The sequence below is a fragment of the Salvelinus alpinus genome, chromosome 10 (genome assembly GCF_045679555.1).
Source record: "Salvelinus alpinus chromosome 10, SLU_Salpinus.1, whole genome shotgun sequence".
In the NCBI taxonomy this organism is placed as follows: Eukaryota; Metazoa; Chordata; class Actinopteri; order Salmoniformes; family Salmonidae; genus Salvelinus; species Salvelinus alpinus.
In genome coordinates, this window is record NC_092095.1 from 19,910,459 (window position 1) to 19,938,061 (window position 27,603).

General features: G+C 42.1%; 3 protein-coding genes and 10 non-coding genes across 14 annotated transcripts in view; 1 reads left to right on the plus strand and 12 right to left on the minus strand.

Moving 5' to 3' along the window:
* Positions 1-27,603, plus strand: part of sgk3 (serum/glucocorticoid regulated kinase family member 3) — a 1,016,194-nt gene that overhangs the window by 107,714 nt on the left and 880,877 nt on the right. The gene's annotated exons all lie outside the window — the stretch shown is intronic.
* Positions 451-8,866, minus strand: LOC139531676 (large ribosomal subunit protein uL30). The gene is made up of 7 exons (XM_071328345.1): positions 8,734-8,866; positions 8,106-8,205; positions 7,279-7,445; positions 6,741-6,878; positions 6,121-6,230; positions 3,189-3,399; positions 451-499 (listed from the first exon to the last, which is right to left on the minus strand). Exons 1-6 carry the CDS (start codon positions 8,745-8,747, stop codon positions 3,191-3,193), a joined length of 738 nt encoding a protein of 245 aa, XP_071184446.1. The 5' UTR covers positions 8,748-8,866; the 3' UTR covers positions 451-499; positions 3,189-3,190.
* Positions 718-809, minus strand: LOC139533127 (small nucleolar SNORD12/SNORD106). The gene has a single exon (XR_011666713.1). It is a non-coding gene; the product is annotated as a small nucleolar SNORD12/SNORD106 (small nucleolar RNA).
* Positions 5,863-5,954, minus strand: LOC139533129 (small nucleolar SNORD12/SNORD106). The gene has a single exon (XR_011666714.1). It is a non-coding gene; the product is annotated as a small nucleolar SNORD12/SNORD106 (small nucleolar RNA).
* On the minus strand, positions 6,372-6,463 carry LOC139533126 (small nucleolar SNORD12/SNORD106). The gene has a single exon (XR_011666712.1). It is a non-coding gene; the product is annotated as a small nucleolar SNORD12/SNORD106 (small nucleolar RNA).
* On the minus strand, positions 6,994-7,085 carry LOC139533125 (small nucleolar SNORD12/SNORD106). The gene has a single exon (XR_011666711.1). It is a non-coding gene; the product is annotated as a small nucleolar SNORD12/SNORD106 (small nucleolar RNA).
* Positions 7,879-7,970, minus strand: LOC139533133 (small nucleolar SNORD12/SNORD106). Its single transcript, XR_011666718.1, has one exon. It is a non-coding gene; the product is annotated as a small nucleolar SNORD12/SNORD106 (small nucleolar RNA).
* On the minus strand, positions 14,370-19,863 carry LOC139531677 (large ribosomal subunit protein uL30-like). The gene is made up of 5 exons (XM_071328347.1): positions 19,776-19,863; positions 19,157-19,259; positions 17,863-18,011; positions 16,353-16,490; positions 14,370-14,657 (listed from the first exon to the last, which is right to left on the minus strand). The coding sequence occupies exons 1-5, from the start codon at positions 19,787-19,789 to the stop codon at positions 14,654-14,656; spliced, it is 408 nt and encodes a 135-aa protein (XP_071184448.1). The 5' UTR covers positions 19,790-19,863; the 3' UTR covers positions 14,370-14,653.
* Positions 15,984-16,075, minus strand: LOC139533130 (small nucleolar SNORD12/SNORD106). The gene has a single exon (XR_011666715.1). It is a non-coding gene; the product is annotated as a small nucleolar SNORD12/SNORD106 (small nucleolar RNA).
* Positions 16,606-16,697, minus strand: LOC139533131 (small nucleolar SNORD12/SNORD106). The gene has a single exon (XR_011666716.1). It is a non-coding gene; the product is annotated as a small nucleolar SNORD12/SNORD106 (small nucleolar RNA).
* LOC139533134 (small nucleolar SNORD12/SNORD106) lies at positions 17,580-17,671 on the minus strand. Its single transcript, XR_011666719.1, has one exon. It is a non-coding gene; the product is annotated as a small nucleolar SNORD12/SNORD106 (small nucleolar RNA).
* Positions 18,421-18,512, minus strand: LOC139533135 (small nucleolar SNORD12/SNORD106). The gene has a single exon (XR_011666720.1). It is a non-coding gene; the product is annotated as a small nucleolar SNORD12/SNORD106 (small nucleolar RNA).
* On the minus strand, positions 18,925-19,016 carry LOC139533132 (small nucleolar SNORD12/SNORD106). Its single transcript, XR_011666717.1, has one exon. It is a non-coding gene; the product is annotated as a small nucleolar SNORD12/SNORD106 (small nucleolar RNA).

Sequence of the window (27,603 nt, forward strand, 5' to 3'; positions counted from 1 at the left end):
CAATGTCCCAGTCCTAATCATTTACATAGTAATATACAGCTCATATCTACTATACTACAACTCACCAAACCAAACAAGTGTATGTAAAATTGACATGTCAAGTTTGTGATTTCATTAACTAGGCAATACTGTGCTAGTATAGAAGCTACAACATGTATTTGTTAAAATGTCTCAAAGATGTGACTCAAGTCATTAGTGATGTGACAAAATAGTGTGGACTAGAAGCAAGGCTCTCTAAGCTTGTTCCTGGAGAGCTAGCGCCCTATTGGTTCAGGTTAGGTACAAATGGGGATGGAGTAAAAACGTACAGGACCGTAGCTCTCCAGCAACAAGCTTGGAGAGCAGTGCTGTAGACTCCAGTGTATTTTATGTAGGAAAACACTTGGGAAGGTTCAACATACGACACAAAACAGATTTTAGACACCAGAGTTATGAGACAAGACCAATAAGTTCCTTTTGATGTTTATTGTACAGACTCAACAGCATCCTTTGGAAAAACCTGGAAGACAAGACATTTTTACATTTAATACCGGAAAACAAGTTAAGTTTTACAGCAAACACACTTCCTCTTTTTAGTTTGAGATCCGTTGTCACCAATGTTCTAATGTTTTCAAGCACTGAGCAAACTTTGAACTGAGCATCTAAAATAAAACACAATTTCCTTTAAATTCACTAAGTAACTAGATGGGAAAACATCCTCGAAGTGCCAGTAATATCAATGTGGTTTCAGACAAAATGGCTTATTTTTCAGACTGGATTCACCAGAGTCGATAAGATGGGGAAAAAAGTTGAGCATCATTAACCACATTGTGTAAAACAGAAACTGGACACTTAGGAACTTGAGAAGATACCCATAAACAATGTTCAAATGGTTTTGTTCTCAATCGTTGCACTGGTATAAAGCTGATAAGGCAGTAGTCAACCAACCCTGACAACACAAGACCCGATTCATCTAGTCAAGATCTTGGGATTCAAAAGTGAACAAACTTGGGCGAAAACAAAATCCTAAACACACGTCGACTTTCCAGAACCAGGGTCAGAGTCTACGGACATTAGTCATGTGCCCCAATAATCTTCCCTTCGTCCCTAAGTGTGCCCGTGTTCACTTCCACTCCTCACTCGAAAGGAAAATGGCCGTTATAAGAAATAGGATGGAAACTCCCATCTAACCCATAGCCTTCAATCCAATGCTTAAATACACTGCTCAAAAAAATAAAGGGAACACTTAAACAACACAATGTAACGCCAAGTCATTCACACTTCTGTGAAATCAAACTGTCCACTTAGGAAGCAACACTGATTGACAATACATTTCACATGTTGTTGTGCAAATGGAATAGACAAAAGGTGGAAATTATAGGCAATTAGCAAGACACCCCCAATAAAGGAGTGGTTCTACAGGTGGTGACCACAGACCACTTCTCAGTTCCTATGCTTCCTGGCTGATGTTTTGGTCACTTTTGAATGCTGGCGGTGCTTTCACTCTAGTGGTAGCATGAGACGGAGTCTACAACCCACACAAGTGGCTCAGGTAGTGCACCTCATCCAGGATGGCACATCAATGCGAGCTGTGGCAAGAAGGTTTGCTGTGTCTGTCAGCGTAGTGTCCACAGCATGGAGGCGCTACCAGGACAGGCCAGTACATCAGGAGACGTGGAGGAGACCGTAGGAGGGCAACAACCCAGCAGCAGGACCGCTACCTCCGCCTTTGTGCAAGGAGGAGCACTGCCAGAGCCCTGCAAAATGACCTCCAGCAGGCCACAAATGTGCATGTGTCTGCTCAAACGGTAAGAAACAGACTACATGAGGGTGGTAATGAGGGCCCGACGTCCACAGGTGGGGGTTGTGCTTACAGCCCAACACCGTGCAGGACGTTTGGTATTTGCCAGAGAACACCAAGATTGTCAAATTCGCCACTGGCGCCCTGTGCTCTTCACAGATGAAAGCAGGTTCACACTGAGCACATGTGACAGAGTCTGGAGACGCCGTGGAGAACGTTCTGCTGCCTGCAACATCCTCCAGCATGACCGGTTTGGCGGTGGGTCAGTCATGGTGTGGGGTGGCATTTCTTTGGGGGGCCGCACAGCCCTCCATGTGCTCGCCAGAGGTAGCCTGACTGCCATTAGGTACCGAGATGAGATCCTCAGACCCCTTGTGAGACAATATGCTGGTGCGGTTGGCCCCGGGTTCCTCCTAATGCAAGACAATGCTAGACCTCATGTGGCTGGAGTGTGTCAGCAGTTCCTGCAAGAGGAAGGCATTGATGCTATGGACTGGCCCGCCCGTTCCCCAGACCTGAATCCAATTGAGCACATCTGGGACATCATGTCTCGCTCCATCCACCAACGCCACACCATAGACTGTCCAGGAGTTGGCGGATGCTTTAGTCCAGGTCTGGGAGGAGATCCCTCAGGAGACCATCCGCCACCTCATCAGGAGCATGCCCAGGCGTTGTAGGGAGGTCATACAGGCACGTGGAGGCCACACAAACTACCAAGCCTCATTTTGACTTGTTTTAAGGACATTACATCAAAGTTGGATCAGCCTGTAGTGTGGTTTTCCACTTTAATTTTGAGTGTGACGCCAAATCCAGACCTCCATGGGTTGATAAATAAAAATAAAAAAATGTGTGATTTTGTTGTCAGCACATTCAACTATGTAAAGAATAAAGTATTTAATAAGAATATTTCATTCATATCTAGGATGTGTTATTTTAGTGTTCCCTTTATTTTTTTTGAGCAGAGTATTTGTGGAAAAAATTGAGGTGCACACATCAAGAGAAAGAGAGAACGATCTGAGCTGGAGCAATGATCGAAGACCAGGTCATCGTGTAAAAGTGAACTGATCCTAGATCAGTGCACTCTGACACACACACATCCCCAGAAGTTCAATTTGAGTCCCAAATGGCACCCCAACTCCCTATATAGTGAACTACTTATGGGTTGAACTAGTACACTATATAGGGAATAGGGTATCACTTGGGATACACACCTACAGGTTTTCCCATCTCACCATTTCCCCCCCAAACTGTCCTTGGGACCCCAACGTGTGAACATTTTGGTGTTAAACAACAATACAAAGCTTGTTGATTATTTGAATCAGCTGTGATTGTAGCACTGGGGGGGGGGGGGCGCATCCCCTGGGGTCCCGAGGACTGAGGTTGGGAAACGCTGCCTTAATCTAGTCACCTCTAGTTCATCCTCCTGACGAGTCTGTTGATCTGGTCCTCCCTGTTTCCAGCATCGCCTCCCTCCACGAAGTGAGTCGTCTTCTTGTTCATGCCGCCGCGGGGTGAGGACAGTTTGAAGGGCCACAGGAAGTTGTTGGCAGGCTTGAAGTTCTTCCCGACTGTGTAGATCTCATGGATCAGGTCCTCCACACAGATGATGCTGTATTTACCTGGAGGGACAAGGACAGAGTGAGGACTGAGTGTACATAGGTGTTTAAAAGGGCAATCTGCAGTGTAATTCAAAGAGCCGAGGGATAAAAAATTATTTAAACTCAAAATGATAAGACATATGGAAGGACTGACCATCCAGGAGATTATCAATCTAATCAAATTTGAATGTGACAATTCAGTGCATTTGGAAAGTATTCAGACACCTTGACTTTCTCCACATTGTTCGTTAGCCTTATTCTAAAATGACGTAAAAATCCTCAGCAATCTACACACAAAACCCCATAATGACAAAGCGAAAACAGGTTAACTTCTCTGGGAAAATGCAGAGCGCCAAATTCAAATAAATTACTATAAAAAATTCAACTTTCATGAAATCACACATGCAATACACCAAATGAAAGCTACACTTGTTGTGAATCCAGCCAACGTGTCAGAAACAAAATTTGAAATCTGAGCGCCGTCTCAGATTATTGCATGGTTTGCTTTTTCCGTAAAGTTTTTGAAATCCGACAAAGCGGCTGCATTAAGAACAAGTGTATCTTCAATTCTATGTAAAACATGTATCGTTCATCAAAGTTTATGATGAGTATTTCCCATTATTTGATGTGGCTCTCTGCAATATCTCCGGATATTGTGGAGGCATTTCTGAACATGGCGCCAAATTGTAACCTGAGATTTTTGGATATAAATATGCACATTATCAAACAAAACATACATGTATTGTGTAACCTGATGTCCTATGAGTCATCTGATGAAGATCAAAGGTTAGTGATACATTTTCTCTCTATTTCTGCTTTTTGTGACTTATCTTTTGGCTGGGAAAATGCCTGTGTTTTTTGGAATTGACGGTGATCTAACACAATCATATGTTGTGTTTTTGATGTGAAGCAATTTTTTCCCCCGGACACGATGGGTAGATCAACAAGATGTTTCTTTCATTTGCCGTATTGTACTTGTTAACGTGTGAAAATTACACATTTCTAAAAAATATTTTTTCAATTTCCCGCGCTGCCTTTTCAGCCGAATGTTGTGTGTCCTAGAAAGGTTAAGCACATCCTTTTCCCATTGATCATCCTTAAGACGTTTCTACAACTTGATCCCAGTCCACCTGTGGGAAAAGCAATTTATTGGACATGATTTGAAAGGGCACACCTGTCTATAAAAAGGTCCCACGGTTGACAGTGTATGTCAGATCTGTCAGTAGATCTGAGATCTAATTGTGATGAAAATAAAACTATTTCTAGAGTGCTGAATGTTTAAGAGAACAGACATAATTGGGAAAAAAAATATTGCATTGCGGACTAACTAGGGCTGGCCGTCCGACCAAACTGAGCAATCTGGGGAGAAGGGCCTTGGTCAAAGAGAAGAGCAAGAACCTGACAGTCACTGACATAGCTTCTCTGTAGGGATGGGAGAAGCTTCCAGAAGGACAACCATCTCTGAAGCACTCCAGGAATCAGGCCTTTATGGTAGAGTGGCCAGACAGAAGTCACTCCCCAGTAAAAAAGACACATGACAGTCTGCTAGGAGTTCGCCAAAAGGCACCTAAAGAACTTAGACCATGAGACTATATTCTCTGGTCTGACGAAACCAAGATTGAACTCTTCAGCCTGAATGTCAAGCGTCCCTTCTTGAGGAACCCTGGCACCATCCCTACGGTGAAGCATGGTGGTGGTGGCAGCATCATGCTGTGGGGATGCTATTCAGCGGCAGGGACTGGGAGACTAGTCAGGATCGAGGCAAAGATGAACGGAGCAAAGTACAGAGATACTTGATGAAAAGCTGCTCCAGAGCACTCAGGACCTCAGACTGGGGCGAAGGTTCACCTTCCAGCATGACAACGACCATAAGCACACAGTCAAGACCACGCAGGAGTGGCTTCGGGACAAGTCTCTGAATGTCATTGAGTGGCCCTGCCAGAGCCTGTATTTGAAACAGAATTGAACATCCCTGGAGACCTGAAAATAGCTGTGCAGCGACGTACCCCATCCAACCTGACAGCGCTTGAGAGGATCTACAGAAAAGAATAGGAGAAAGTCCCCAAATACAGGTGTGCCAAGCTTGTAGTGTCATACCCAAGAAGACTTGAGGCTGTAATCGCTGCCAAAAGTGCTGCAACAATGTACTGAGTAAAGGGCCTGAATACTAATGCAAATGGGATTTAATTTGTTTTTATAAATAAGCACGCAGAAATTTCAAAAACTTTTTTTGCTTTGTCATTGTGGGGTATTGTGTGTAGATTGAGGGGGAAAAAACTATTTAATACATTTTAGAATAAGGCTGTAAACTAACAAAATGTCAAGGGGTCTGAATACTTTCCAAATGCACTGTATATAGCAGATGTTATTGCTGGTGTAGAGAAGTTTACAGCTAAAGGTTATTGTACAGTAATGGGATATCCATGTCCCAAATCACTAAATACAGTGGCCTATTCTGCCATTTCAGATCGCAGTCTATTTCTCAATGTGGTTTCAGACAAATTGGCTTATTTTTCAGACTGGTTTCACCAGAGTCGATAAGATGGGGAAAAAAGTTGAGCATCATTAACCACATTGTAGTTATACAGTTTGAATGACAGGACAATCATTACAGTGCAGATTTGTCCCATCATGTCAGGGATCATGTTGGCCCCAAAGGTAAACTATCTTGTCTATGTTGGCTGTGACTTCCAATATTATGGGCGCTTGAAGCGATTCAGTCCCATATAAGTAAATGCGTACCCAGGGCCTTGTCGACCAGGGCGTTGTCTGTGAGGGCGATGCGCTGCTTGGTCATCCTGCCATGGCCACGCTTGTAGATCAGCTCGCGAACAGACTTCAGGTTGGGGTACCTGGGAAACAAGAGCAGGAAAATACTATCTGTGAAACAGCAAGCAGGTAGCGTAGTCACAACGAAACAGTGAGAACTACTGCAGCTGCACCCAACCAAAACATTTGGTTCATCTCATACTGGGCACGCCATTAGTACTATCAATGTGGTTTCAGACAAATTGGCTTATTTTTCAGACTGGATTCACCAGAGTCGATAAGATGGGGAAAAAAGTTGAGCATCATTAACCACATTGTGTAAAAATTCCAGACAATCACTGCAGCAGAAGTTAGGTTGTACCACTACCTTAAATCACTGCCAAGTATAGAAACAACACAAACCATAAGTGTCAAATTAAACCGGGCTGTCCACATCAAAGCAGGGGTGTATTCATTAGTACAATCCTGTTTGCAACATGAAAAGTTCTGCTACGAAAACGAGCATTTCTTGTTGGCCAATTCAGGTTAGTTCCTCCCTACATCAGACCATTGGCTTCCTAGTGAATACATTGTGGTAGTAATGTCAGCCTTACCCCCAAGCGATGTAGGGCTCGGCGATCCTCAGCATGTTGATGGAAGCCTTGTTCAGTTTGACGAACACACCGTTGAAGATCTGACGCAGACGCATGAGCTGGAGGACCTTGCGCACCTTGGGACTGACACCGTTGATACTGAGAGGGGGGGCAGAAAGAGAGGGCGAGGGGCAGGAGAGAGGTACAGTGTTAGAATTATGTTCAGCACAGCATCACTAGTCTTAATTTTCCAGTCGGCTTTTAGTTTACATTCAATGTGGTTTCAGACAAATTGGCTTATATTTCAGACTGGTTTCACCAGAGTCGATAAGATGGGGAAAAAAGTTGAGCATCATTAACCACATTGTGTAGAAGTTTGAAGGACAACATGGTCACCAGCTATACCAAGTAACAAATAAAATCAATGTCCAGGTAATGACTTAAATAGATCCATGTTTTACCCAGCAACTGAGTAATGGTGTACGAGACAGACATGGAAATCTGACAAAAATAACAGGGATAAAATATGCCTTTAGCAGTCTAATCCACAGAAACATACCCCCTGATCCTGATGACGAAGGCCAGCTTGGGCTCAGCTGGGACGTAGAAGTTCCCAACCTTGCGGGCTGTCCGCCCCATGCGGATCTCACGCCGGTACATCTCCCTGTACTCCTTGTGGTACTTCTCAGCCCTCTTGTAGATCAGTTTCCTGGTCACCTTACGAGTCTGTGGATATAAGGTATCAACCATGAGTCAGAGCAGAACATCACAGCTAGGTAACACCTCTTGTTAACCCATAGTCCTTTAGTAGTGACATTATAAAGGATAGACTGCAATATTATAACCTCGGACTTGACAGTGTTGATCAAATAAGTACTTCATTTGCTTTGACTTTTGCTAGTTTAGACTGTGCCACTCTTGGTTGTATATCTTCAAAATTTAGTGTTGATCAATCAATTTATACATATTTGTATAAACCTGGAATTAATTCATTATTTTATGGCTGAACAGTGTTTAAACTGATCAAATACATTCTATTTGTCACATGCACCAAATACAACAGGTGTAGTAGACCTTACAGTGGAATGTTTACTAACAAGCCCTTAACCAACAACGCAGTTTCAATGTTACATCTGACAATTATTATTTAGGACATTTCTATGTGGTTTCAGACAAATTGGCTTATATTTCAGACTGGTTTCACCATAGTCGATAAGATGGGGAAAAAAGTTGAGCATCATTAACCACATTGTAGTTATACAGTTTGAATGACAGTGGGTAGCTATTAACCCCCCCCCACACACACAACCAGACAGTACATCAAGTGCATCTAAGGAGATTCTATGCCTGCTAGTTAGGTTACTACTTGGGTTAGTTCAAACTTACTTTTTTTTCGGCAAGCATCTTCTTGATGCGCATGGTCTTCATGGTGGCGAAGGCCTTCCGCCTTTTCAAAAGGCTCTCAGGGACCGCCGGAACCTTTTTTCTGCAAGAGGCAACAATTTGTTTAGAGTATGGGAAAATAGTTTAACATGGAAGTGACTGACTGAGGAACAATAACTTAACGAACCAAACATGTTGCGAAATCTGTTAGCGTTACCGAGCTAGCCATTTCCAAAACCTGAGCCCGACGTGAGCTAACCTGGCTTGTTAGTGTTGCCGGGCGAAGACAGACGCAGTCTACTTTGTGATATTGTGGGGCTCAAACAGCGAAATACTCACAAAATATACTTTACAACTCATTGACAATATGCAAGTAAAACTACGAGCCACGCATCGCATATAGGTTAAAACATGTGCAAATGGATTCGCAAGCCGGGCATGTTTCTAACCATATCCAGGCCCGAGTCAACCAAATCAACAAAAATATCGTATAGTACAAAACGCCACTCAACACTACCGACGCGACAAACATGTTCTTTAGCTGGCGATAACTAACTTAATGTCAAATAACGTAGGATATTTGTTAAATTAGTTGATGGGCATAGATTCTGGCAGAGAAGAAATCACTTACTCTACGTCCGCCATTGTGTCCACCGAGAAAGAGAAAATATATCATGCGCATGCGCGAGTTAAAAGCTTGTAGGACCCCAGTCGCTGTCTATTAAACTGCCTGAGAAGAATTTCCTCTTGCCGCTAATCTCGCAGTGTCTGCCCTCCAGTGGCGATTTTAGCATGTAAATCTTGGTGGGGCAAACTCAACATGAGAAACGGTGCACACGAACTGTTAGGAACTACATTTTTATTTATTTATTATTGAACCTTTATTTAACTAGGCAAGTTAGTTAAGAACTAATTATTATTTACAATGAAGCCCTACCAAAATGCAAAAGGCCTCCTGTGGGGACTAGGATTAAAAATACAAATAAATTAAATAAAAATATAGGACAAAACACACCTCCCCACGAGACAACTACATAAAGAAAGACCTAAAACAACAACATAGCAACATAAAGAAAGACCTAAGACAACAACATAGCATGGCAGCAACACATGACAACACAGCATGTGTAACAGTATAACTTTATGGCCGTCCCCTCGCCCCGACCTCGGGCGCGAACCAGGGACCCTCTGCACACATCAACAACAGTCACCCACAAAGCGTCGTTACCCATCGCTCCACAAAAGCTGCTGCCCTTGCAAAGCAAGGGGAAACACTACTTCTAGGTTTCAGAGCAAGTGACGTAACTGATTGAAACGCTGTTAGTGCATACCCGCTAACTAGCTAGCCATTTCACATCCGTTACACTCACCCCCCTTTCAACCTCCTCCTTTTCCGCAGCAACCAGTGATCCGGGTCACGGCACCAATGTAACAGTATAACTTTATGGCCGTCCCCTCGCCCAGACGCGAACCAGGGACCCTCTGCACACATCAACAACAGTCACCCACGAAGCGTCGTTACCCATCGCTCCACAAAAGCCGCGGCCCTTGCAGAGCAAGGGGAAACACTACTTCTAGGTTTCAGAGCAAGTGACGTAACTGATTGAATCGCAATTAGTGCGTACCCGCTAACTAGCTAGCCATTTCACATCCGTTACACATGGTAGCAACACAACATGACAACAACACAACATGACAGCAGCACATGACAACACAGCATGGTAGCAACACAACATGACAACAACACAACATGACAGCAGCACATGACAACACAGCATGGCAGCAACACATGACAACACAGCATGGTAGCATCACATGACAACACAGCATGGTAGCATCACAACATGACAACAACACAACATGACAACAACATGGTAGAAACACAACATAGCAGCAGCACAACATGGTAGAAGCACAAAACAGGGTACAAACATTAATGGGCACAAACAGCACAAAGGGCAAGAAGGTAGAGACAACAATACATCATGCAAAGCAGCCACAACTGTCAGTAAGAGTGTCCATGATTGAATCTTTGAATGAAGAGATGGAGATAAAACTGTCCAGTTTGAGTGTTTGTTGCAGCTCGTTCCAGTCCCAGGGATGTTTGTGCTTTGGGGACCTTTAACAGAATGTGACTGGCAGAAGGGGTGTTGTATGTGGAGGATGAGGGCTGCAGTAGATGTCTCAGATAGGGGGGAGTGAGGCCTAAGAGGGTTTCATAAATAAGCATCAACCAGTGGGTCTTGCGACGGATTTACAGAGATGACCAGTTTACAGAAGAGTATAGAGTGCAGTGATGTGTCCTATAAGGAGCATTGGTGGCAAATCTGATGACCGAATGGTAAAGAACATCTAGCCGCCTGAGAGCACCCTTACCTGCCGATCTATAAATTATGTCTCCGTAATCTAGCATGGGTAGGATGGTCACCTGAATCAGGGTTAGTTTGGCAGCTGGGGTGAAAGAAGAGCGATTACGATAGAGGAAACCAAGTCTAGATTTAACCTTAGCCTGCAGCTTTGATATGTGCTGAGAGAAAGACAGTCTACGGTCTAGCCACACTCCCAAGTACTTGTATGAGGTGACTACCTCAAGCTCTAAACCCTCAGAGGTAGGAATCACACCGGTGGGGAAGAGGGGCATTCTTCTTACCAAACCACATGACCTTTGTTTTGGAGGTGTTCAGAACAAGGTTAAGGGTAGAGAAAGCTTGTTGGACACTAAGAAAGCTTTGTTGTAGAGCTTTTAACACAAATCCGGGGACATAAAGCTGTCCCAACAGCAGAGCTTTCTTTTCAGCACCATGGAGTGTACCCTTACCACTGTTACAACTGGCTATCAGTGGAGCCGTGTCTGGAAAAAAGTAACTGCTATTCATGTGTAATTACATGGTTCTGACATTCAAAAACTTGGTATATTTGGAAAGAATACATCTGGGAGATTATGAGGAAATGATCAGAAGATAGGAGTTGCATAGTTCAGAATACACAAGATCAAGCACACACAAAATAAATAAAACATGTATTTGATTTTGAAAGTCATCTTTCATTGACAAGCTATAAGTGAATTATTGATGACTAGAGCTGGAAACACATCAGATGGCTTCCACAACATGTGAACAATTTCAGAAAGAGAAAAAGGGATTGATAGACCTGACAACGAGAAATGGGCAGATATTTTAGTAAGTGGTGTCAGGTGTGGTCACGGGACGTTTCCAAGTGTCCCTAAACCTCTCCAAAGTGGCATATGTCTGTAAATTAGATAATTCCAGTGCTATTACATATTTGCAATCCCTAAATGCTATTGGTTCAGTATAAAAACACAATTTCTACCATATCAACCTCATTCAAACATAGTGGTGGTGTTATGGGGAATTCAGGGCACATTCAACTGTCCTTTCAGCCTCTCCAATGTGTCCGAATGTGTTAATTTCACTGTTTTTGCACGCCGGATGTACCTATAAGTAATTTTTTCACTATAAAAACTAACCAACGTCTCTCAAACATTGTGGTGGTGTCAGGGGACACACAGGGGGATATCCAGGTGTTTTTTTTTCAACCTCTCCAAAGTGCCGGGAACGTTTAGCCAAGACATATCCAATGTCTTGATCCCACATACAAACATCAAAAACTAAACTGTTTACAAAAACAATATAAAAGCTACAGATATACAGTACCAGTCAGAAGTTTGGACACACCTACTCATTCAAGGATTTTTCTTTATTTTTACTATTTTCTACATTGTAGAATAATAGTGAAGACATCAAAACTATGAAATAACACATATGGAATCATGTAGTAACCAAAAAAGTGTTAAACAAATCAAAATATATTTTATATTTGAGATTCTTCTAAGTGGCCACACTTTGCCTTGATGACAGCTTTGCACACTATTGGCATTCTCTCAACCAGCTTCATGAGGAATGATTTTTTCCAACAGTCTTAAAGGAGTTCCCACATACACTGAGCACTTGTTGGCTGCTTTTCCTTCCCTCTGCAGTCCAACTCCTCACAAACCATCTCAACTGGGTTGAAGTTGGGTGATTGTGGAGGCAAGGTCACCTGATGCAGCACTCCACCACTCTCCTTGGACAAATAGCCCTTACACAGCCTGAAGGTGTGTTTTGGGTCATTGTCCTGTTGAAAAACAAATTATAGTCCCACTAAGACCAAACCAGATGGGATGGCGCATCGCTGTAGAATGGTGTGGTAGCCATGCTGGTTAAGTGTGCCTTGAATTCTAAATAAATCAGTGTCACCAGCAAAGCACCCCCACACCATCATACCTCCTCCTCCATGCTTCACGGTGGGACCCACACATGCAGAGATCATCCGTTCACCTACTCTGCGTCTCACAAAGACACAGCGGTTGGAACCAAACATTTCAAATTTGGACTCATCAGACCAAAGGACACATTTCCACCAGTCTAATGTCCTTTGTTCGTGTTTCTTGGTCCAAGCAAGTCTCTTATTATTGGTGTCCTTTAGTGGTTTCTTTGCAGCAATTCGACCATGAAGGCCTGATTCAGTCTCCTCTGAACAGTTGATGTTGAGATGTGTCAGTTACTTGAACTCTGTGAAGCATTTATTTGGGCTGCAATCTGAGGTGCAGTTAAACTCTAATGAACGTATCCTCTGCAGCAGAGGTAACTCTGGGTCTTCCTTTCCTGTGGCGGTCCTCAGCCAGTTTTATCATAGCTCTTGCTTTTTGTGACTGCATTTGAAGAAACTTTCAAAGTTCTTGAAATGTTCCGTATTGACTGACCTTCATGTCTTAAAGACTGTCATTTTTCTTTGCATATTTGATCTGTTCTTGCCATAATATGGACTTGGTCTTTTACCAAATAGGGCTCTATTCTGTTTATCAACCCTACCTTGTCACAACACAACTGATTGGCTCAAACGCAAGGAAAGAAATTCCGCAAATTAACTTTAACAAAGGCACACCTGTTAATTGAAATGCATTGGTTTAACACTTTTTTTAGTTCCATATGTGTTATTTCATAGTTTTGTCTTCACTGTTATTCTACAATGTAGAAAATAGTAAAAAATAAAGGAAACCCTTGAATGAGTAGGTGTCCAAACTTGACTGGGACTGTGTGTAAAAAAGAAATTACTAAAAATGGCTGGTAAACATTGATTTGTGTGACACAAGTACATCACTAATCCATTGTCATTACCATTGTAAAGCATAACATTCCCATTTTTATCCAAAACTACAACCATGGGGGAAAAAACTGTTTACTTCTTTTTAACCAAAAATTAACTTGGCAAGACAGTTAAGAACATATTCTTATTTACAACGGAATCTAACCAGGGTTTGTAGTGACACCTGTGATACAGCCTGGAATCTAACCAGGGTTTGTAGTGACACCTGTGATACAGCCTGGAATCTAACCAGGGTCTGTAGTGACACCTCTGTGATACAGCCTGGAATCTAACCAGGGTCTGTAGTGACACCTCTAGCACTGTGATATAGCCTGGAATCAAACCAGGGTTTGTAGTGACACCTCTGTGATACAGCCTGGAATCTAACCAGGGTCTGTAGTGACACCTCTAGCCCTGTGATATAGCCTGGAATCAAACCAGGGTTTGTAGTGACACCTCTGTGATACAGCCTGGAATCTAACCAGGGTCTGTAGTGACACCTCTAGCACTGGGATATAGCCTGGAATCAAACCAGGGTTTGTAGTGACACCTGTGATACAGCCTGGAATCTAACCAGGATCTGTAGTGACACCTGTGATACAGCCTGGAATCTAACCAGGGTCTGTAGTGACACCTCTAGCACTGAGAGTTCTTTAGACCACTGCGCCACTCAGGAGCCCATTTATATTACAGTGAACTGAGGGATTTTAATTAATGCATTCATTCATGCAGACATGGTCTCAAAGCAAGTGAAGTCACCGATTGAAATGCTATTAGCGCGCACCACCGCTAACTAGCTAGCCATTTCACATCGGTTAGACAGACATGTGACAAAATGTTCCCCATCCATTTTTTACTGTTAAAAATTAGGTAGAATCCCTCAAAGTTCACTATAACGGAACAGAATAATTATTTTCATTCATGGAGCGGGCATAATATGGACATCGTATGTAAACAATGACCATCACACTGGATTCATGATCCACTAGTGGCACATGTATTTATACATATAATAAAAAAAACATTTTTCATCCAGTTCTTTTGTATTTTTCACACAGTGGTCGTCAATGTTCACTGTAATACATCTTAAAAAACAAAGATAAAGAATGTAGACCCAAAAAAGGTAGTTAAACTAGTTTTTAATGCAGTAATCAATATAGCACTAACAATAACATAAGGTAGAACAATAACACAGAATAAATAAAAATATAAAATAAGAACACGAGAAGGTAAGCATACTATATACAGGGTCAGCCATATTAACAATGTGCAGGGATACTGGAGTGATAGAGGTAGATCTGTATAGGGGAAAGGTGACTATATACAGGAAGTTGTTCCCAGGCTTGAAGTTCTTCCCGACTGTGTAGATCTCATGGATCAGGTCCTCCACACAGATGATACTGTATTTACCTGGAGGGACAAGGACAGAGTGAGGACAGGGTACATAGGTGTTTAAAAGGGCAATCTGCAGTTTAATTCAAAGAGCCGAGGGATAAAAAATAATAATAATCAAATTGATTAGACATAAGGACTGACCACCCAGGAGATTATCCATTTAATACAATTTTAATGGCCACATTCAGTGGCTCCTGAAAGTATTCAGACCCCTCGACTTATTCCACATTTGTTACTTTACAGCCGTAATCTAAAATATATGTTTCAACATTATTTGAAATCCTCAGCAATCTACACACGCCCCATAATGACAAAGCGAAAACAGGCTAAAATAAATAAAATAATGAATACCTTATTTACATAGGTATTCAGACCCTTCTGCTATGAGACTAGAAAGACACATGACAGTCTGCAAGGAATTCGCCAAAAGGCACCTAAAGAACTCAGACCATGAGACAATATTCTCTGGTCTGATGACTGAATCTCTGGTCTTCAGCCTGAATGTCAAGCGTCCCTTCTGGAGGAACCCTGGCACCATCCCTACGGTGAAGCATGGTGGTGGTGGCAGCATCATGCTGTGGGGAAGTCTATCAGCGGCAGGGACTGGGAGACTAGTCAGGATCGAGGCAAAGATGAACGGAGCAAAGTACAGAGATCCTTGATGAAAACCTGCTCCGGAGCACTCAGGACCTCAGACTGGGGAAAAGGTTCACTTTCCAAAAGGACAACGACCATAAGCACACAGTCAAGACCACGCAGGAGTGGTTTCGGGACAAGTCTCTGAATGTCATTGAGTGGCCCTGCCAGAGCCTGTATTTGAAACAGAATTGAACATCCCTGGAGACCTGAAAATAGCTGTGCAGCGACGTTCCCCATCCAACCTGACAGCGCTTGAGAGGATCTAGAGAAAAGAATAGGAGAAACTCCCCAAATACAGGTGTGCCAAGCTTGTAGTGTCATACCCAAGAAGACTCGAGGCTGTAATCGCTGCCAAAGGTGCTTCAACAAAGTACTGAGTAAAGGGCCTGAATACTAATGCAAATGGGATTTCATTTTAGTTTTTATAAATAAGCAAAAATTCCAAAAAATGTTTTTTGCTTTGTTATTATTATTGTGTGTAGATTGAGGGAAATACTATTTAATCAATTTTAGAATAAGGCTGTAAACTAACAAAATGTCAAGGGGTCTGAATACTTTCCAAATGCACTGTATATAGCAGATGTTATTGCTGGTGTAGAGAAGTTTACAGCTAAAGGTTATTGTACAGTAATGGGATATCCATGTCCCAAATCACTAAATACAGTGGCCTATTCTGCCATTTCAGATCGCAGTCTTTTTCTCAATGTGGTTTCAGACAAATTGGCTTATTTTTCAGACTGGTTTCACCAGAGTCGATAAGATGGGGAAAAAAGTTGAGCATCATTAACCACATTGTGTAAAAATTCCAGACAATCACTGCAGCAGAAGTTAGGTTGTACCACTACCTTAAATCACTGCCAAGTAAAGAAACAACACAAACCATAAGTGTCAAATTAAACCGGGCTGTCCACATCAAAGCAGGGGTGTATTCATTAGTACAATCCTGTTTGCAACATGAAAAGTTCCGCTACGAAAACGAGCATTTCTTGTTGGCCAATTCAGGTTAGTTCCTCCCTACATCAGACCGTTGGCTTCCTAGTGAATACATTGTGGTAGTAATGTCAGCCTTACCCCCAAGCAATGTAGGGCTCGGCGATCCTCAGCATGTTGATGGAAGCCTTGTTCAGTTTGACGAACACACCGTTGAAGATCTGACGCAGACGCATGAGCTGGAGGACCTTGCGCACCTTGGGACTGACACCGGTGATACTGAGAGGGGGGGCAGAAAGAGAGGGCGAGGGGCAGGAGAGAGGTACAGTGTTAGAATTATGTTCAGCACAGCATCACTAGTCTAAATTTTCCAGTCGGCTTTTAGTTAACATTCAATGTGGTTTCAGACAAATTGGCTTATTTTTCAGACTGGTTTCACCAGAGTCGATAAGATGGGGAAAAAAGTTGAGCATCATTAACCACATTGTGTAGAAGTTTGAAAGACGACATGGTCACCGGCTATACCAAGTAACAAATAAAATCAATGTCCAGGTAACGACTTAAATAGATCCATGTTTTACCCAGCACCTGAGTAACGGTGTACGAGACAGACATGGAAATCTGACAAAAAACAGGGATAAAATATGCATTTAGCAGTCTAATCCACAGAAACATACCCCCTGATCCTGATGACGAAGGCCAGCTTGGGCTCAGCTGGGACGTAGAAGTTCCCAACCTTGCGGGCTGTCCGCCCCATGCGGATCTCACGCCGGTACATCTCCCTGTACTCCTTCTCAGCCCTCTTGTAGATCAGTTTCCTGGTCACCTTACGAGTCTGTGGATATAAGGTATCAACCATGAGTCAGAGCAGAACATCACAGCTAGGTAACACCTCTCGTTAAATTCACAGTATGACCAAAGTTAGTTTTTCAGCAGGATGTACGGCATTCACCCACCACTGTACAATGTAGAGAAAAGGCCAATTCAAGAGGGTGCTACGAAATGTCAAAACGTACTTTAGTGGTGTCATTACAAATTATACACTTCTCTTTACAATACTTGACAGTGTTGACTAAAAAATAACATTCATTTGCTTTTTGCTAGTTTAGACTGTGCCACTCTTGGTTGTATATCTTGCATATTTGGTGTTGGACCAATCAATGTATACATATGTATAAACCTGGAATTAATTCATCATTTTATGGGTTTACAGCCATAAGGATGCAATGTTTAAACTGATCAAATCAAAATAGTATTTGTCAAATACAACAGGTGTAGTAGACCTTACAGTGGAATGCTTACTAACAAGCCCTTAACCAACAATGCAGTTTCAATGTTAAATCTGACAATGATTATTTAGGAAATTTCTATGTGGTTTCAGACAAATTGGCTTATTTTTCAGACTGGATTCACCAGAGTCGATAAGATGGGGAAAAAAGTTGAGCATCATTAACCACATTGTGTAGAAGTTTCAAAGACGACATGGTCACCAGCTATACCAAGTAACAAATAAAATCAATGTCCAGGTAACGACTTAAATACATCCATGTTTTACCCAGCACCTGAGTAACGGTGTACGAGACAGACATGGAAATCGGACAAAAAACAGGGATAAAATATGCATTTAGCAGTCGAATCCACAGAAACATACCCCCTGATCCTGATGACAAAGGCCAGCTTGGGCTCAGCTGGGACGTAGAAGTTCCCAACCTTGCGGATCTCACGCCGGTACATCTCCCTGTACTCCTTGCGGTACTTCTCAGCCCTCTTGTAGATCAGTTTCCTGGTCACCTTACGAGTCTGGGGATATAAGGTATCAACCATGAGTCAGAGCAGAACATCACAGCTAGGTAACACCTCTTGTTAACCCATAGTTCTTTAGTAGTGACATTATAAAGGATAGACTGCAATATTATAACCTCGGACTTGACAGTGTTGATCAAATAAGTACGTTCATTTGCTTTGACTTTTGCTAGTTTAGACTGTGCCACTCTTGGTTGTAGATCTTCCAAATTTAGTGTTGGATCAATGAATTTATACATATATGTATAAACCTGGAATTAATTCATCATTTTATGGCTGAACAGTGTTTAAACTGCACCAAATACAACAGGTGTAGTAGACCTTACAGTGGAATGCTTACTAACAAGCCCTTAACCAACAATGCAGTTTCAATGTTAAATCTGACAATGATTATTTAAGACATTTCTATGTGGTTTCAGACAAATTGGCTTATTTTTCAGACTGGATTCACCAGAGACGATAAGATGGGGAAAAAAGTTGAGCATCATTAACCACATTGTGACGTTTGAATGACAGGACAATCATTACAGTAGAGATTTGACCCATCATGTCAGGGATCATGTTGACGAATCTAGTCTATGTCAGAGTACATGTGAAAGAGGCTTGGCCTTCCAACATTATGGGCGCTTGAAGCGATTCAGTCCCGTATAAGTAAATGCGTACCCAGGGCCTTTGACCAGGGCGTTGTCTGTGAGGGCGATGCGCTGCTTGGTCATCCTGCCATGGCCACGCTTGTAGATCAGCTCGCGAACAGACTTCAGGTTGGGGTACCTGGGAAACAAGAGCAGGAAAATACTATCTGTGAAACAGCAAGCAGGTAGCGGTCACAACGAAACAGCGAGAACTACTGCAGCTGCACCCAACCAAAACATTTGGTTCATCTCATACTGGACACGCCATTAGTACTATCAATGTGGTTTCAGACAAATTGGCTTATTTTTCAGACTGGTTTCACCAGAGTCGATAAGATGGGGAAAAAAGTTGAGCATCATTAACCACATTGTAGTTTGAATGACAGTGGGTAGCTATTATCCCACCACCACCAGACAGTTGATGTACTGCGTAGAACTAACTGCATTTAAGGAGAGACTATATGCATTGTAAACTTAAATATGGAAGCCTGCTAGTTAGGTAATTCAAACGTACTTTTTTTCGGCAAGCATCTTCTTGATGCGCATGGTCTTCATGGTGGCGAAGGCCTTCCGCCTTTTCAAAAGGCTCTCAGGGACCGCCGGAACCTTTTTTCTGCAAGAGGCAACAATTTGTTTAGAGTATGGGAAAATAGTTTAACATGGAAGTGACTGACTGAGGAATAATAACTCAACGAACCAAACATGTTGCGAAATCTGTTAGCGTTACCTAGCTAGCCATTTCCAAAACGTGAGCCCGACGTGAGTTAACCTGGCTTGTTAGTTTTGCCGGGCGAAGACAGACGCAGTCTACTTTGTGAAATTGCGGGGCTCAAACTGCGAAATAATCACAAAATATACTTTACAACTCATTGACAATATGCAAGTAAAACTACGAGCCACGCATCGCATATAGGTTAAAACATGTGCAAGCCGGGCATGTTTCTAACCATATCCAGTCCCGAGTCAACCAAATAGACAAAAATAACGTAAAGTAAAAAACGCCACTCCACACTACCGACGCGACAAACATGTTCTATAGTTGACGATAACTAACTAAATGCCAAATAACGTAGGATATTTGTTAAATTAGTAGATGGGCATAGATTCTGGCAGAGAAGAAATCACTTACACTGCGTCCGCCATTGTGTCCACCGAGAAAGAGACATTCTCTCATTCGCATGCGCGAGTTAAAGGCTTGTAGGACCCCAGTCGCTGTCTATTAAACTGCCTGAGAAGAATTTCATTTTGCCGCTAATCTCGCAGTGTCTGCCCTCCAGTGGCGATTTTAGCATGTAAATCTTGGTGGGGCAAACTCAACATGAGAAACGGTGCACACGAACTGTTAGGCACTACATTTTTATTTATTTATTATTTAACCTTTATTTAACTAGGCAAGTTAGTTAAGAACTAATTATTATTTACAATGACGGCCTACCAAAATGCAAAAGGCCTCCTAGGATTAAAAATATAAATTAAATAAAAATATAGGACAAAACACACATCACCACGAGACAACTACATAAAAACCTACAACAACATAGCATGGCAGCAACACAACAAGACAACAACATGACAGCAGCACAACATGGTAGAAGCACAACACATTACAAACATTAATGGGCACAAACAGCACAAAGGTCAAGAAGGTAGAGACAGCAATACATCACACAATACATCACGCAAAGCGAATACCCATACTTTTTTATTTAACCTTTACCTAGTTTTTTTGTTCTCCTTAAAATGTTCACAAATAATTGCATCACAGGCTACATTTTTGAAACAGAAATATTTTATATTAGATTTTTTTTTAATCCAAAGTTGATTTCTATTTTCTCACTGAATAGTGTTTCTTGTTCTCTTGGCCTTCGTTAGAGCTTTTTAAACTAAACTAAATCAAATCAAATTAATTTATATAGCCCTTCTTACCTAAAGACCTACCTTAAGACTAAACCATCTTTTGATTTCTGAATGTGTCTGCACCGGAGACTCAGGAAGAAATCGGGAGTTTTATTTTTCCACCCAAAATAAAACATGTCATGAAAACAACGGGGACAAAGCCCAAAACAAACACATATATATATATATAATACAGGGATGTAATACAAACAAAAGAGCGAGGTGTAAATCTCTAAATAATACACGGGACGAGACCCGTAATAACAAGTCCACAATAACACGTAGCATGAAAGCCGATACAACAGAGCACAGGTGCTCACAAGACCAAAGGACATGGAGACAACAATCAACTAGGACAATGGGGAACAGAGGGCACATATATAACATACTAATCAGGGGGAATGAGAACCAGGTGTCCGTAATGAGACAAGACAGTCCCGGGTGGGCGGTAATGAATCCAGTTCAGTGACGCCTAGAAGGCCGGTGATGTAGACCTCCAGAGCTGGTGAACGGAATGAACAGCAGTACCTGGGGGATCCGTGACATTAATACAATTGGAAATGAGCTATTATCAGGTAGGTTGATGCTATGCATGACCCCACCCCCCACCTACTCAGCCAATCAGGAGCCGCTACCATGTTGCGGCTCTTAGCATAGCTCTACTGCATACTGTAATATAACACTCTATACAGCTACTGACCCTGTATATAGCTACTGACCCTGGGACTGACCCTGTATATAGCTACTGACGCTGTAACTGACCCTGTATATAGCTACTGACCCTGTATATAGCTACGGACCCTGGAACTGACCCTGTATATAGCTACTGACCCTGGAACTGTCCCTGTATATAACTACTGACACTGTATATAATTACTGACCCTGTATATAGTTACTGACCCTGTATATAGCTACTGACCCTGTATATAACTACTGACCATGTATATAGCTACTGACCCTGTATATAGCTACTGACCCTGTATATAGCTACTGACCCTGTATATAACTACTGACCATGTATATAGCTACTGACCCTGTATATAGTTACTGACCCTGTATATAGCTACTGACCCTGTATATAACTACTGACCCTGTATATAGCTACTGACCCTGTATATAGCTACTGACCCTGTATATAACTACTGACCCTGTATATAACTACTGACCCTGTATATAACTACTGACCATGTATATAGCTACTGACCCTGTATATAACTACTGACCATGTATATAGCTATCGACCCTGTATATAACTACTGACCCTGTATATAACTACTGACCCTGTATATAACTACTGACCCTGTATATAGCTACTGACCCTGTATATAGCTACTGACCCTGTATATAACTACTGACCCTGTATATAACTACTGACCCTGTATATAACTACTGACCATGTATATAGCTACTGACCCTGTATATAACTACTGACCATGTATATAGCTACTGACCCTGTATATAACTACTGACCCTGTATATAGCTACTGACCCTGTATATAGCTACTGACCCTGTATATAGCTACTGACCCTGTATATAGCTACTGACCCTGTATATAACTACTGACCATGTATATAGCTACTGACCCTGTATATAACTACTGACCATGTATATAGCTATCGACCCTGTATATAGTTACTGACCCTGTATATAGCTACTGACCCTGTATATAGCTATCGACCCTGTATATAGTTACTGACCCTGTATATAGTTACTGACCCTGTATATAGCTACTGACCCTGGAACTAACCCGGTATATAGTTACTGACCCTGTATATAACTACTGACCCTGTATATAGCTATCGACCCTGTATATAGTTACTGACCCTGTATATAGTTACTGACCCTGTATATAGTTACTGACCCTGTATATAGTTACTGACCCTGTATATAGCTACTGACCCTGGAACTGTCCCTGTATATAGCTACTGACCCTGTATATAGTTACTGACCCTGTATATAGTTACTGACCCTGGAACTGTCCCTGTATATAGCTACTGACCCTGTATATAGTTACTGACCCTGTATATAGTTACTGACCCTGGAACTGACCCTGTATATAGCTACTGACCCTGTATATAGCTACTGACCCTGGAACTGTCCCTGTATATAGCTACTGACCCTGTATATAACTACTGACCCTGTATATAGCTACTGACCCTGTATATAGTTACTGACCCTGTATATAGCTACTGACCCTGGAACTGTCCCTGTATATAGCTACTGACCCTGTATATAGCTACTGACCCTGTATATAGTTACTGACCCTGTATATAGCTACTGACCCTGTATATAGCTACTGACCCTGTATATAGCTACTGACCCTGGAACTGACCCTGTATATAGCTACTGACCCTGGAACTGTCCCTGTATATAACTACTGACCCTGTATATAGCTACTGACCCTGTATATAGCTACTGACCCTGTATATAATTACTGACCCTGTATACAGCTACTGACCCTGTATATAGTTACTGACCCTGTATATAGCTACTGACCCTGTATATAGCTACTGACCCTGTATATAGCTACTGACCCTGGAACTGACCCTGTATATAGCTACTGACCCTGGAACTGTCCCTGTATATAACTACTGACCCTGTATATAGCTACTGACCCTGTATATAGCTACTGACCCTGTATATAGCTACTGACCCTGGAACTAACCCTGTATATAGTTACTGACCCTGTATATAACTACTGACCCTGTATATAATTACTGACCCTGTATACAGCTACTGACCCTGTATATAGTTACTGACCCTGTATATAGCTATCGACCCTGTATATAGTTACTGACCCTGTATATAGTTACTGACCCTGTATATAGCTATCAACCCTGTATATAGTTACTGACCCTGTATATAGTTACTGACCCTGTATATAGTTACTGACCCTGTATATAGCTACTGACCCTGTATATAGCTACTGACCCTGTATATAGCTATCGACCCTGTATATAGTTACTGACCCTGTATATAGTTACTGACCCTGTATATAGTTACTGACCCTGTATATAGTTACTGACCCTGTATATAACTACTGACCCTGTATATAGCTACTGACCCTGTATATAGCTACTGACCCTGTATATAGCTACTGACCCTGTATATAGCTACTGACCATGTAAATAGCTACTGATCCTGTATATAGCTACTGACCCTGGAACTGACCCTGTATATAGCTACTGACCCTGTATATAGCCACTGTCCCTGGAACTGAGTCTGTATATAACTACTGACCCTGGAACTGTCCCTGTATATAGCTACTGACCCTGGAACTGACCCTGTATATAGCTACTGACCCTGTATATAGCTACTGACCCTGTATATAGCTACTGACCCTGTATATAGTTACTGACCCTGTATATAGCTACTGACCCTGGAACTAACCCGGTATATAGTTACTGACCCTGTATATAACTACTGACCCTGTATATAGCTATCGACCCTGTATATAGTTACTGACCCTGTATATAGTTACTGACCCTGTATATAGTTACTGACCCTGTATATAGTTACTGACCCTGTATATAGCTACTGACCCTGGAACTGTCCCTGTATACAGCTACTGACCCTGTATATAGTTACTGACCCTGTATATAGCTACTGACCCTGTATATAGCTACTGACCCTGTATATAGTTACTGACCCTGTATATAGCTACTGACCTTGTATATAGCTACTGACCCTGTATATAGTTACTGACCCTGTATATAGTTACTGACCCTGGAACTGTCCCTGTATATAGCTACTGACCCTGTATATAGTTACTGACCCTGTATATAGTTACTGACCCTGGAACTGACCCTGTATATAGCTACTGACCCTGTATATAGCTACTGACCCTGGAACTGTCCCTGTATATAGCTACTGACCCTGTATATAACTACTGACCCTGTATATAGCTACTGACCCTGTATATAGTTACTGACCCTGTATATAGCTACTGACCCTGGAACTGTCCCTGTATATAGCTACTGACCCTGTATATAGCTACTGACCCTGTATATAGTTACTGACCCTGTATATAGCTACTGACCCTGTATATAGCTACTGACCCTGTATATAGCTACTGACCCTGGAACTGACCCTGTATATAGCTACTGACCCTGGAACTGTCCCTGTATATAACTACTGACCCTGTATATAGCTACTGACCCTGTATATAGCTACTGACCCTGTATATAATTACTGACCCTGTATACAGCTACTGACCCTGTATATAGTTACTGACCCTGTATATAGCTACTGACCCTGTATATAGCTACTGACCCTGTATATAGCTACTGACCCTGGAACTGACCCTGTATATAGCTACTGACCCTGGAACTGTCCCTGTATATAACTACTGACCCTGTATATAGCTACTGACCCTGTATATAGCTACTGACCCTGTTTATAGCTACTGACCCTGGAACTAACCCTGTATATAGTTACTGACCCTGTATATAACTACTGACCCTGTATATAATTACTGACCCTGTATACAGCTACTGACCCTGTATATAGTTACTGACCCTGTATATAGCTATCGACCCTGTATATAGTTACTGACCCTGTATATAGTTACTGACCCTGTATATAGCTATCAACCCTGTATATAGTTACTGACCCTGTATATAGTTACTGACCCTGTATATAGTTACTGACCCTGTATATAGCTACTGACCCTGTATATAGCTACTGACCCTGTATATAGCTATCGACCCTGTATATAGTTACTGACCCTGTATATAGTTACTGACCCTGTATATAGTTACTGACCCTGTATATAGTTACTGACCCTGTATATAACTACTGACCCTGTATATAGCTACTGACCCTGTATATAGCTACTGACCCTGTATATAGCTACTGACCCTGTATATAGCTACTGACCATGTAAATAGCTACTGATCCTGTATATAGCTACTGACCCTGGAACTGACCCTGTATATAGCTACTGACCCTGTATATAGCCACTGTCCCTGGAACTGAGTCTGTATATAACTACTGACCCTGGAACTGTCCCTGTATATAGCTACTGACCCTGGAACTGACCCTGTATATAGCTACTGACCCTGTATATAGCTACTGACCCTGTCTATAGCTACTGACCCTGTATATAGTTACTGACCCTGTATATAGCTACTGACCCTGGAACTAACCCGGTATATAGTTACTGACCCTGTATATAACTACTGACCCTGTATATAGCTATCGACCCTGTATATAGTTACTGACCCTGTATATAGTTACTGACCCTGTATATAGTTACTGACCCTGTATATAGTTACTGACCCTGTATATAGCTACTGACCCTGGAACTGTCCCTGTATATAGCTACTGACCCTGTATATAGTTACTGACCCTGTATATAGTTACTGACCCTGGAACTGTCCCTGTATATAGCTACTGACCCTGTATATAGTTACTGACCCTGTATATAGTTACTGACCCTGGAACTGACCCTGTATATAGCTACTGACCCTGTATATAGCTACTGACCCTGGAACTGTCCCTGTATATAGCTACTGACCCTGTATATAACTACTGACCCTGTATATAGCTACTGACCCTGTATATAGTTACTGACCCTGTATATAGCTACTGACCCTGGAACTGTCCCTGTATATAGCTACTGACCCTGTATATAGCTACTGACCCTGTATATTATTACTGACCCTGTATATAGCTACTGACCCTGTATATAGCTACTGACCCTGTATATAGCTACTGACCCTGGAACTGACCCTGTATATAGCTACTGACCCTGGAACTGTCCCTGTATATAACTACTGACCCTGTATATAGCTACTGACCCTGTATATAGCTACTGACCCTGTATATAATTACTGACCCTGTATACAGCTACTGACCCTGTATATAGTTACTGACCCTGTATATAGCTACTGACCCTGTATATAGCTACTGACCCTGTATATAGCTACTGACCCTGGAACTGACCCTGTATATAGCTACTGACCCTGGAACTGTCCCTGTATATAACTACTGACCCTGTATATAGCTACTGACCCTGTATATAGCTATTGACCCTGTATATAGCTACTGACCCTGGAACTAACCCTGTATATAGTTACTGACCCTGTATATAACTACTGACCCTGTATATAATTACTGACCCTGTATACAGCTACTGACCCTGTATATAGTTACTGACCCTGTATATAGCTATCGACCCTGTATATAGTTACTGACCCTGTATATAGTTACTGACCCTGTATATAGCTATCAACCCTGTATATAGTTACTGACCCTGTATATAGTTACTGACCCTGTATATAGTTACTGACCCTGTATATAGCTACTGACCCTGTATATAGCTACTGACCCTGTATATAGCTATCGACCCTGTATATAGTTACTGACCCTGTATATAGTTACTGACCCTGTATATAGTTACTGACCCTGTATATAGTTACTGACCCTGTATATAACTACTGACCCTGTATATAGCTACTGACCCTGTATATAGCTACTGACCCTGTATATAGCTACTGACCCTGTATATAGCTACTGACCATGTAAATAGCTACTGATCCTGTATATAGCTACTGACCCTGGAACTGACCCTGTATATAGCTACTGACCCTGTATATAGCCACTGTCCCTGTAACTGAGTCTGTATATAACTACTGACCCTGGAACTCTCCCTGTATATAGCTACTGACCCTGGAACTGACCCTGTATATAGCTACTGACCCTGTATATAGCTACTGACCCTGTATATAGCTACTGACCCTGTATATAGTTACTGACCCTGTATATAGCTACTGACCCTGGAACTGACACTGTATATAGCCACTGTCCCTGGAACTGAGTCTGTATATAACTACTGACCCTGGAACTGTCCCTGTATATAGCTACTGACCCTGGAACTGACCCTGTATATAGCTACTGACCCTGTATATAGCTACTGACCCTGTATATAGCTACTGACCCTGTATATAGCTACTGACCCTGTATATAGTTACTGACCTTGTATATAGCTACTGACCCTGGAACTGACCCTGTATATAGCTACTGACCCTGTATATAGCTATCGACCCTGTATATAGTT

Bases quoted from the DNA above. Each gene is read 5' to 3' on its own strand.
- LOC139531676 (XM_071328345.1), bottom strand. The intron at 6,879-7,278 runs GTATGTTTCTGT...CCCCCCTCTCAG, and splicing joins TTCGTCATCAGGATCAGGGG to TATCAACGGTGTCAGTCCCA. The intron at 6,231-6,740 runs GTAAGGCTGACA...CTTGTTTCCCAG, and splicing joins GAGCCCTACATCGCTTGGGG to GTACCCCAACCTGAAGTCTG.
- LOC139531677 (XM_071328347.1), bottom strand. The intron at 18,012-19,156 runs GTTTGAATTACC...TTATATCCCCAG, and splicing joins TGCTTGCCGAAAAAAAGTAC to ACTCGTAAGGTGACCAGGAA. The intron at 16,491-17,862 runs GTATGTTTCTGT...CCCCCCTCTCAG, and splicing joins TTTGTCATCAGGATCAGGGG to TATCACCGGTGTCAGTCCCA.